This window comes from Parasteatoda tepidariorum, chromosome 10 (genome assembly GCF_982258835.1).
Source record: "Parasteatoda tepidariorum strain Cologne lab strain chromosome 10, Ptep-v5.0, whole genome shotgun sequence".
NCBI lineage: Eukaryota > Metazoa > Arthropoda > Arachnida > Araneae > Theridiidae > Parasteatoda > Parasteatoda tepidariorum.
Genome location: NC_141764.1, coordinates 100,887,359 through 100,900,128, shown reverse-complemented (window position 1 = coordinate 100,900,128; position 12,770 = coordinate 100,887,359). Strand labels below are relative to the sequence as shown.

Below are 12,770 nucleotides of genomic sequence, written 5' to 3'. Positions count from 1 at the left end.
CAGAAAAAAATCTTGAAGTCAATTAAGCTCCAAATAAAAATACAAGGATTGGAAAGAAATTGTGGAAACACTTCTATACTAACTCAATATTTCTCCAAAAATATTTAGAGAATCATGTCTTTAGAAGTGTCACGCGATTTATCATTGAAGTTATTTAGAGACCGGCAACAAATTACGAAAGAAAAAAAAGTGTTTTTTAACACTCGATGCCAAATGACATATCAATAATCTTGTATTTGGTTAATACCTCGTTTAAAAGGGTACAGAAAATATGTTCATGTTAAAGTCAGTTTGAATTCTTTTTTTGAAGAAAATCGAATATTACACAGGCATTAGCCATTATCGATATCTCTTGTATATTTGCATTTTCTAATTTTAAATTTCCATTATGAATATGTGTAAACTAATATTTCATTTCTATTAATATTTTTTTGTTGTGATTTATATTAAATTAATAACTTCTATACACATCATAATAAATACTACCAATTGCTCGAAAAAGTAAAATAAAGTTATAAAGAAAGAAAGAACAAATTATAGTTCTGACGAAATTTAAGGTAGGTAGGTGTTTACTTTATTTACGTCGCACTAGAGCTGCAAAATTGGCTATGGGTACCCTTAGGATGACCCGAAGAGATGCCATCACAATTTTGATCCTCTGCAGAGGGGATGGCACTCTTGCTTTGGTAGTCTAACGACCTGCACTCGAAGTCGAGCACTTTACGGTAGAACAGTTTAACGAGGGCCGATACCGCGCTCCCTCAGTATCTACGCAAGCTAGTTAAGGTGGTCAACCACACGCTTACTGACCACAGCCAACGATTCTTGACTTTAGTGTTCTTCTGGGAACCGTGTCTTTACGATCAGTTCACTGCGGGACAATTAAGTATTGTACTTACTTTCTGCGCTAATTTTTTTTTAAATCTGTAGAAGCAAATAAAATATTACAAAAAATTAACTAACAAATGAGAAAAAGCTGATTTATTGCACATATGAGAGAGGATAACTAACAAATTAAAAGGCAATAGCTCACTGTTTCGGTTTTTTATTCGCATATGCTTTCCGAAAATCTTCTAACTTATCAACTGTATCCAAAAAATGATTCGAATCTTTCATTTTGCATTACAAAAGAAAATGTAAATATAGACATTTTTATCAAAAAAAGTTTTCTGATCATAACTGCAGAAATATTCAGTAAATCTAAACGCAATTTTTATAGTAATTTTTAATTAATAGTAAAAATACAATTTGAAAATTTGAAAACAAAAATTTTTAAAAATTGTGCAAGATATGACCATTTAAAATAATCGTTTCACACTGTGCATATTGCTCATTCAATACATTTGTTTTCATAATTTTGTTTCGAATCGTATTAGATAAAATATGAAGAAGAAAAAATTTAAATATCCTGGAAATTTAAAAAAAAAATTCTAAGAATTTTCCAAGTAGCTTTTGTAAATTTGGAAAGGAAGATGTGAATTTTAAGGGGCTTTTCACAAATTATATTTTGTACTACGAACTTAGATTTATTTTAAATGACATCGGCAGTACTATTCCCTGTAAAAATATGTTTTATTTCACATGTTTCTTTTCCTTATACAATCGCATTTTGTTGTCCGGACCATCATTGGACGGTATATTATCATTTATTATGAAATTTTGTAATATGATACAAAATAAAATTTGTGGAAACATCCTTATCAGTAAAATTTTCTTAAAGGAAATAGGAAGAAAAAGTGCGAAAGCTACTTAAAAAATGGATAGAATTTTTTTACATATTCAAATAGAATTTTTTAATTGCTTGTCAAATTCAAAAAATCATTGTTGAACAAAAAACAAAAAAATGCTTATGCGCTTATTATGCAAAGATGATTTTAAATGCTTATACTTTTCGCAATTTTAACGTCTTTTTTTTCAAATTTAAAATTTTCATTAATCAAAAATTACTCTAAAAATTTTGCTTAATTTTAATGAATATTTCTGCAGTTATAGTTAAAAAGCGTAAGGCAAAAACTTTTTTTAAACCGCAAGGTTTTATAAAAATGTTTATATCTCCATAAATATTTTATTTTCGTTTTCGAAATTTTGTGTAGTAATTGCATACTATAGCCAAAATAATTAATACAAGTCACAAACTTATTATTATGTTTAACAAATATTTTGGAGCATTTATCATGACAAATTTTTGGTGCAATTTGAAATTCGCATGGACCAAAAATATGCGTAAAGAGCTGATTTCCCTTTTCAATATACCACCATCATTAAAAAAAAGCATTCTTATACAAATCCAATAGAATGATTTCAAAATCGCCTGCATCAAAGCTAGAAAGAAGTTATTAACTTCCTCTAATCTTTTTGTGGAACCGAATTTTTTGTGAGTAAAAATGATACCATTTGTTAAAGCCGCCTAATGAAAGACTGTTTACAAGGAGTTAGTATAGAAGTGTTTTAATTATTTTGTCACATATCTGAACAACTTCCGTATGAAACGTGAATTCATGAAAACAGTTTTATTTTCATTTATAAAGCATTCTCATTTACGGCAACAGGGGAATCGCCTGACCACTTTTTATCCGTTGGACGCATTAAATGCGGTATTGCGAATTTTAAGCATTGTTATTAAACAAAGAATTTTCTGATAAGGCAAAAAGCTAAATTGATAATTTTTTAAAAGTCTATATTAGAGTGGTTTGAATCAGTGAATTGTTTGGAGAAACGTTAGTAAGTACCGGAAGAGTTTTGTATGAATTAAATACATTTTTAATAATCTCGAGTTAAACCTAAACTTATGAACATTGATTATAATACGATAAAGAGCGTTCCATCATAATGAAATAGATCAAATTCATATTTTATTCTATAACCGTCGGTGAACAGTAGACTCAATTTTGGGACTACGATTACTATCAACTCCGTAGCCTTGTAATTTTGAACCCAATCCAGAAAACAAAGGAACTCCAGGGTGAAGTATTGAAAGAAATTTGCTTTCGGTTGCACTTTTTGATGAAACCAACCTGCATTTGCGTTACATGGAGAAGAAAACCACAAAAACCCACCACGGTTAGTCTGACGAGGAGGGGACTCCATGATCCGTTAAGCACTGAGGATATGTTACGTCAGCACTGTGGTCGGTGCAAGCTGAATGTGAAATTCATGTCAAACAGCAATCGCTGGGATCGAAATCGGTTCACCTCATGGGAAGGCGAACGCTCTATCCCCTGAGCCATTATAACTATCAAATTAATAATTTTTATAATCTTGTTAAAAGGCAATAAACAAAAGCATATTCTATTCTTGAGCTGTGATTCCTCAAGGGATAGAGCACTCGCCTCTCCATGAGGTTGCCAGGGTTTCAATTCCAGCGATGGTTGTTCGATACGAAATCCGTACCTGGCTCTCACCGACCACAGTGCTGAAGTAAAATATCCTCAGTGGTAGACAGATCGTGGATTAGAGTCTCCTTGCCACCAGGCTAACCAAGGGGAGGTTTCCGTGGTCTTCCTTTCCATGTAACGCACATGCGGGTTATTTCCATCAACAAGTTTTCCACGATGGTAAATTTCACCCACTTCTTGATCCAGGAGTTCCCTTGTCTTCCGGATTGGGTTCAAAATTACAAGGCTACGGAGTTCAAGAGTAGTAGTCGTAAGCCCGAATTGGGTCCAACTGTTCAAAGACTGTTACAGAATAAAAAATAAAATAATCAGAGAGTGCCGTTCTTAGAATACGTACGTATGAACTTGGACCTCTAGAGTCAGAGAAGCTCGTTTCATTTATGGTATGGTGTGCCGTGAAGGGAGAATCACGTGATTATGGTGATAAGGGAGTTAAATTTAAGTTAAGTTTAGTTTCTTTAACCTTTGGTTGCTGCATTAAAAGTATAGCTTTAGTGTCGGTAAAGAAATTTTACATTCTCACGCATCACCATGTACTAAAGCTCTGCGCAGCGCAGTTACTACAAAACAACCTCGGTTCTTTACAGAGCATGCGCAGAACGGGAGCGAGAAGGGTGATACGTGTAAGTGCTCTATACACAGCTGTAACTTCCATTTTAAAACATAAACCTTATTTTGTTTGTTAGGAGAACAACGAGAACATTGCTTCGAAACTGAGATCTCTGGGGAGGAGTGTCTTCTCCTACAGGGTGGACGTCACAAACGAGGAAGAAGTCATAAGGGTGGCAAACAGGGTGAAGCAAGAGGTCGGTGACGTTACCCTACTCGTCAACAACGCTGGTGTGTTTTCTGGACAACCTATCTGCAAACTATCGAGTCACGTGATTAGGAGGTGTTTCGAAGTCAATTCCTTGGCTCACTTTTGGGTAAGCTGAAATAACATTATTCATTTAATGGAATGATCAAATTTCTGGAACTATTATTCTAAAAATAACTAATTATTCATTTTATGAGGTAATCGTATAAAAAGTTAAAATAGTCATTCATGTTGTTTGAAATGAGGGTTCTTACAAGGAAATGCTCCCGAGCTAAACTCTTAGAATTCGATGAAAATTTTATATGTATTAGAAGAGCTGATAGAAAATCCGCTGCCTGAAAATTAGCTTCTGAATCACAACGGTAAAAGTTGCAAACCATTAATAAAAATCGAAATTTTCAGCACCCAAATGCAACCTTTCGTGTCGAAAATCCAAAGAAAATCACCGATTTTGGAAGTCTAGCAATCCAAGTTTTCATTGTGAGATTTTAAATTTGTTGGACAGTGATTTTGCATTCGAAAGCATTCGAAATTGGACTTAAATATACATTTTGCGCTAAAACAGTGCATTCTTTATTATTCTTTTCTAGATGGTAGGTAGTTAGGTGCTTTATTTATGTCGCACTAGTGCTGTACAATGGGCTATTGGCGACGGTCGGGGAAACAACCCTGAGGATGATCCGAGGACATGATATCGTAATTTTTATCCTCTGCATAGGGGATGGCTCCCCTGTTTTGTAGGCTGATCAAGGAGGTCTCCCACCCGCTTATTGAAAGCAGCCAGTGATGATTGACTTCGGTCTTCAACTGGAAACCGTGTCATTACCACTGCGGGACAATTCTTTACCAGAAGTTTTAATTTATTATTATTACCGAATTAATTAATTAAGGCTATAATTTTCTGTTGTGATATTTGATACTAAATTTCGATTTTAATCGTGCTTTCTTACCTTTTTTTTTCATTTAAGTTAAGCAACTGAAAAAGAAGCTATTTTTTATGTCGAAATGTTTTTTGCATAATTGCCTACATTTTTTTTCAAAAATAATAATATAAACAATAATATCACAACAGATTAATATTTTCTACCAGGTATAAATGTGGTTGCATGACGAGTTTTCTGTTTGCTAAACGGAACTGACTAATTTTACAGGTGCCGAAATGCGTTTCAAAAATAAAATAAAAATTTTGATGAAACCGTTAGGTTCATCAATGGAATTAGGTTCTATTGTGAAACGTTTAGGGATGATCCAAAAAAAAAAATTCCGGAATTCGAGTTATGGGTGGATGAAAAGGAATTTGACGAGTTGGTTTTTGAAAAATAGAAAGAAAATGGATGAAATGTTTTTAAGTGGCAATCTGAAATTGAAGATCGTCGAGATATTTTATTTAAAAGGAAGCGGGAAATTGTTGAACACTCGTGTAGCTGTAAAAAAAGTAAGTACCGCTTTTTGCAGACTGTTCATAGATGCGTCAAAAGTTTTTCTCAGTTGCATTTGTGGGGGAAAAAATAAACAATTGCGGGGATAAAATTTAAAAATGTGGTTTTGAAATCTTGATAGGTGCATGTGTGTAAACGTGATTGAAAAATTGGGGCTGTAAAAAAGCGTTCTCCCAACAAATACCATTAAAAGCTTCGGGAAAATGACCAAAATTTTAAAAAGGATTGTGGAATCGTTGCTAGAAAATTACTAAAACAGTGTCCACAGCCGCGATGGCTTATAGGGTTCTCCTTTCAATGAGGTGAATCGAGTTCAAATCCATCGATGACTGGTCAATACGAATTCCTCATCTGGCTTCCACCGTCCACGGCGCTGACGTAAAATATCCTCAACGGATCATGATTCATCTTGATGTCAGGCTCACCGTGGGGCTTTTCGTGGTTTTCCTCTCCATGTAACACAAATGCTGGTTAGTTCCATCAAAAAGACCTCCACAAAAGCAAATTTCTCCCAATTCTTGATCCAGGAGTTACATTAGCATCTGGATTAGTATAAAAACAAGGCCGCGGAGCTAAACATTAGTTTTTGCAGATCAAAAAAATTAGGTCGGCTAGTCGACGACGGTTATAAAATAAAACAGTCACCAAAAAACACGCATCTCGAAGAGGAAAATATTGTTTCAAAAGCAATTGTTTGTAACGTACGCACTTAAAAAAAAAAAGAAGTTGGCAATTCGATCATAGTCAAATGTTTAATGCTGATCAAAAGTCATTTAAAAAGAAAATTCATTTACGGAGAACAATTGATCTGTAGGGTATGAAACCAATTGAAAGTGTCATACAAATCTAGGCAGGCTGATCCTTTCATACATTATAATGCCATCCATCAGCAAACATGATGACTGCCTTTTTTTAATGTGTATTTGGAACTTATAGGAAAGTTTAGAATCCAAACACAGAAGAATCTTCGAATATTTATCGGTGATATATTCTAAAAACATGCCAGATGAAATGATATTTTGTTGGATTCGCAGGCAACGTATAGCAATGTTACGCCAAAGAGTAAAAATGCTTATGTAATTATGCATCCTGCTTCCTAAAATCACTCGTCCGGTTCAGTATCTTGATAGATAGGTACGAGGAAAAGTCTAAAATATTCAGATTTATTTATGATCGAACAACTGCTCCCTAAAGATGATATTTTATAAATATAATTCATTTCTTAGAATCAGTTTTCCTCATTACACTACATGACCATGAGAAAATAACACGCCTGTTCGTACACATACAATCCGAATAGATTGCAGGGTGGAAAACTGCTCCACGAAGGTGAAAAAACTTTTTGATTTGCGATGATTTCTAAAATTTGGCCCTTTAAATCGACCGTTTATCAATTATATTATCTTTCAAACCATACTGGAAACATATGATATGCATTTTCCAAGTGATATTTTATTTTATAACCGTCGTTGAACAGCAGAGTTTAGGCCTACCAATGTTCAACTCTGTTGTTTTGTTATTTTGAACCCGATCAAGAAGACAAGGGAACTCCTGGATCAAGTATTGGAAGAAATTTGCCTTCGTGGAAGATTTTTTCATGGAACTAACCCACATTTGCGTTACGTGGAGAGGAAAAGCCACGAAAACCACAAATGGTTATCCTGATGGCCCGGGGACACTAGACCATAATCCGTCTACCACTGCGGATCTTATACGTCAGCACTGTGGTCGGTATAAGCCGGATGAAAAATTCGTATCTATTAGTCATCGCTTAGAACTCGTTTCAGCTCATTGGAAGGCGGGCCCTCTATCCCCTGAGCCACCGTGACTCTGGAGACTGTTTTAATAATTTTCCAAATAACGATTTCACGTTCCTTTTTGAAAATGTTGTCATTTCTCCGAAGCTTTCAATGGTATTTGTCGGGAGAACGCTTTGTTACAGCCCCAATTTTTCAAGCACGTTTGCACACATGCGCATTGCATGTGTGTACTATGTTTACTGAGTTTAGTTTAGATTGGAGGACCTTTTGTGTTGTCAATTTTATCGAAGATGATGCTTAAAACATGCATTCATGCATTTCTTTGCAGATGCTGCAACAGTTTCTGCCTCGCATGCTAGAATTGAACCGTGGTCATATAGTGGCAGTGGCCTCCATGGCTGGACATCACGGTGTTGCTAACATGACTGACTACTGGTAAGACTTTAAATAATCGGGTTTTTTTCCCATCATTTCTTATACCAAGTAAATACCGTAAACCGGGGCGAGTCTACCCATTTTTTCAGTTTGTCAACTTTCAAGTGGTCAAACTTTTGTAAATATTAAAGAAAAAAGGCTTTTAATAGGTGTTTCGGAATCGCTATTTATCCCTCTTTAAAGCTGTGAAATCGATTTTCGGAAATATTAACAGTTACGCTGTTACTGTATATTTTTATAGAACTGCTGACAAATCTCTCGTATGGGGCGAGTCTACCCATTCTACTAAAATGAATGTTAACATTGTAAATAATCAAATTTTACTATTAAATTGCTATTTTAGTTACTATATAGGATATTTATGAAGTAAAATTCATAACTTTATTATATATTTCATTTTTTATTCATAAAATAACACAAATTGAGTATTTGATCGATTATCACATTTTGATAACAGTTTTGTTTTTATAATCATTAACATTATAAAATAAAATTTTTTTCTGATTATTGTTGATAAAAATAAATTAGAATTAATATAAATTTGCATTTAAATAATTAATAAATAATAATAATTAAAGATTATTAACAAAATCAAAATTCAAACATTGGGAATCATGAAAAATCCTTTTCCCATTCTTTTGGGAGGTAATAATAATTTATAAATAATAATTTATTTAACTTGCATTAAATAAAAAAAGTTAATTTTGTAATATAAAAATTGAAAAAATTGGTAAAATAAAAATATATTTTATATTTACATTTACATTTAACCTATAAATTTTCTTATTAATGATAAATTTATCAATGCAGAATTAAAATAATATACTCAAATTCATTTAAAATGACTTAATTTTAATATAAACGAAGTTCTAAATTATATTATTATGCTTTATTAAAACTAAATACGAATGGGTAGACTCGCCCCGCGAATTCTGGCTTTTTGTTTACAACAGCAAAACTTACATTCCTTTTGTGTTTTTTCATATAAAATTTATGTAATCTTAGTCTTAGATAAGTTTATCACTTAACCAAAGTGAAAATAGTAATAATAATAATATACTTACGGAGCGCCAACTAAAAGTTTGCTGATTTTCAATACAAATCCCTCAAAAGACGTTTGAACAGGTCCGTTAAAAAGACACCAAATAAATAAAAACGGATCAAACTACTACAGCGCCATCTTCCTTAGACTCTGAACTAAGTCCTCCGTCGGTAAAAAAAATTTTATTTGCAATTTAAAATAGTGAAAATTAAATAAAACTAAAATGGGTAGACTCGCCCCTGGATGGGTAGACTCGCCCCGGTTTACGGTAGTAAATTACCATTCAAACCCATATAAGTTGACCATTTGCGATGCACTGAATTTGCAATTTGAAATAGGTGGTCGACTTATAAAGGGCAATGAGTCTTTTTTTTTCTCTATAGTTTTTTATATCATGTTAAAAATTAATTTCTATTGAAACCAGTTTCAGTTAGCCAGTTTCAGTCCACTGAATTAGTCATCCACTTAGACATTAGGTCAACTTTAGAGGAATGATGAATAGTGGTTTTTTTCTTATCATATCTTATATCAAGTTGATAAGGAATTGAAACCTGCATAAGTTGACGGTTTGAGGTGCATTGAATTTTGTTGACCCATTTAGACAGTTGATCAAGTTATAGAAGGTGATTGTTGCTCACCTTGTTTATGTTACCTAATATGATATCAATCGAAATAAAAATAAATGTAAGTGATTTTTTTGAATAAGAATTCGAAATTTAATTTATCGAAGGGCCAATGTATTTTAAGAAATAAGATAAATAGTAAGAATAAATAACAATTTATTGCCTAAGTTTAGCATCAAACTGATTAGTTTCAATAAAACGAATATGTAAATATTTTGCCATTCGTTTATTTATTACGTTTATTCATCTTTAGTTCTTAAAAACCCAATTCACGAAAACATATATGCAATTAGAAAACTAAACATTATATTCATTTAAACGTTTAATTTTTTACATGTATAATTATTTGAAAAAAGAATTGAATTTCTCATAAGATTGAATTTCTCATAAAGTCATCTCACAAAAGGTTTCAGTTTAATACTTAATACAAGTCAGTGAAACCAACCAGTTACCATCTCAGTGAAATTTTGCAACGTTAGATATAATAACATGGGTGCTTCCCTAATTTTTTCCCGGTCAACTTATAAGCAACTTATTAACAACTTACAAACGGTCAACTGACAAAATCAATAGCAATCAATAACACCCTCCAAAAAACATGAATTTTTTTTCAGTTTTCAACATGCAAGATAGACAGAGGGTCAGTTAAAAAGAGTTTACATTTTTGTATTTTATTTCATAGCATAAATTCATTTCATAGGCAGTCCGCTTACAAAGGTTGTTTCATTATAGAAATTACAACGAATGAAAATTTACATTTTTGTGTTCACAACTTATTGCGAAAATATTTATTAAAATAATTAAAAGCATGCCTACGAATTATTTGCAACATGAGTTATTGTCTCTTTATCTTTTACCTTCGTAAGTCGAAAAAAGAATAATGAAATTATTTTACTTAAAGTGTAATATTTATCACTTCATAAATAATTGCACCACGAAAAGAAATCATAATTAAAAAAAAATGATCCTCTAAAGGTTAAAAAATATTTAAGAAAGTTTTAAAAAACCGTAATAAACTGTGATAAATCATTCTTAAATCTTTCATAATATTTAAAATGCAATAGAAAATAAAAATGTAATTTATATTAGGATATCCTTTTTACTTTTTACAAGACAAGATTAGGGGCCGTTCAAAAAGTACGTACACAAAAATGGAGAAATTTTAAACCCCTCCTCCCCCTTCGTACATTACCGTACATAAGGTCTTACTCCCCCCCCCCCCCTTAGAGTACGTACATTTTATTAGTCTACCCCCCTTTTTCATAAAAATTAAAATAATTATGTTTTAAATAAAATTAAATATTTACTTAAGGAGGGTGTAGGATAAAGTCAAATTTAAATTTGGTGTATGTTTATAAAGTACGTACTTTGTATAATACCTCCCCCCCTCCCCATCGTACAAAACCGTACATAATAGCAAATCCCCTCACCCCCCCTTCGGGATGTACGTACTTTTTGAACGGCCCCTTACATTTTTTTACCCACGCTAAAAACTTCTGAATAAACAGTATTGCTCTTAATCAAGAAATGATAGGATGCTTTTAAAATTACTTTCTTTTTTATTTAAAACTTTTTTTCATTCATTTTTTTTTTTTTTGCGTCTTATGTCAATTCGTTTCCTCCGACCTTCATTATTTATTTCCGATTTCTGTCATTCATTTTATTATTTAATTATTTAATTTATCAGACCTTCATTCCTTCTCCGTTTTTTATGAAGCGAACTGAAAATTAATTACAATAACAGTTGATTTTATTCAATTAGGGACTCTGCACGTTTTCTAGATATACTTAGTTTTATGCTTATTTTTTATTTTTAGGCATTAAAAATTGTTTTGAGACCCCCTTAATTTTGTCAGTTAAAGTACATTTTACCATAAAATTTAGCACAGTATCGTAGCATCCGACTATTACACCATTCAGTTGATACAATATACAACCTTTTAAAAATATTTAAAGACTTTTTAATATGTGTATAATGTGTTGTCTTTTAGGGAACAAAATTAAACTCTACTGTTAATAAAGTGAGTAAATGTAATAAAACGTTATTTATTAAAACTAAAAATGTCGCAATTGACTTCATAAATATTTTCCTTGGGGTTTTTCTTACACTTAACGTTGATGAAACCAGATTAATCATTATATCTAACACCTGAAGATTTCTTATTTAATTTTACAACCGTTGTTGAACAGCTGACCCAATTTTGAGTGTACGGTTATCAATGTTCAACTCCATGGCCTTGTAATTTTTAATCGAATCCAGAAGACAAGAGAACTGCAGGATCAAGTACGGGGAGAAATTTTGCTTTCATTAAGGATTTTTTGATGGAACTAACCCGCATTTGTGTTACATGCTGAAGGAAAACGATTAAAACCTCCCACAGATAGTCTGACGGATAGGGAACACAAACCCATGATCTGTCTACCACTGAGGATATTTTAGGTCAGCACTGTGGTCGGTGCGAGCCGGGTGCGGAATTCGTATCTATTAGTCGGCACTGGGATTCGAACATGGTTCACCTCATTGAGAGGCGAACGCTCTATCCCCATAGCTACCACGGCTCTACTGAAGATTTAAATAGCATTTAAGATTTGAAATTCTATTGGCAGGAAAATCAAAGCTACCGGGATCAGCCTGTGATACCGGACGAAATTGATAGGATAAATTAATCGGAATTGATCGGATCAAATAAATATAAATATTGAAAATCATGATGCTAATTTCCTCTTTTTGCATCGCAAATGCACCCCCATGTTCTCTGAGTTACGCGCTTTTTAACTTCTCGAATAATTTATCACACAGGAGAGCTGTAATCATCTCCGGAATGTTCAGATAATTTTATTATAGTTCGAAGTTTCCAAGAGGAAAATTTTTTAAAAGGAATTCAGAGGGAGGAATGTTAAAATTGAACTCTCTGGTGTTTACCCTATTTTAAGAAATGGTTTACATAATAATATTAACAAATATTTTCAATGATTTAGAATTTTCAGTTCTTGAAAAGTTAACTTTCCGAATATTTTACAAATAATTTCATTTATATTTATTTTATATAATTATTTCCTCTATTAAAAATATACTACAGACGTTTGGCAAAATAATAAAAGTACCTCTCTACTAACTAACTCTGTGTAAACAAATTTTCTTTAAGGTGCTGATGTTTTGGAAGATTTTACATGTCAAAACTGTTGTCAGAATTTAAAAGATCATGCTTGAAGCATTTAGAAACCCTGTCTTTTTCTCCGATACAAAGTCCTGATAGAC

At 32.6% G+C, this 12,770-nt stretch overlaps 1 protein-coding gene across 2 annotated transcripts in view; it reads left to right on the top strand.

The window, feature by feature from the left end:
• The window catches only part of LOC107438429 (short-chain dehydrogenase/reductase family 16C member 6), a 36,663-nt gene that overhangs the window by 14,187 nt on the left and 9,706 nt on the right, over window positions 1-12,770 (top strand). For both annotated transcript variants that reach the window (XM_071184338.2, XM_016050727.5), the window contains exons 3-4: window positions 4,082-4,321; window positions 7,740-7,846. In XM_071184338.2, the coding sequence (XP_071040439.2) occupies window positions 4,082-4,321; window positions 7,740-7,846 (347 nt within the window). The remainder of the gene's footprint in view (window positions 1-4,081; window positions 4,322-7,739; window positions 7,847-12,770) is intronic.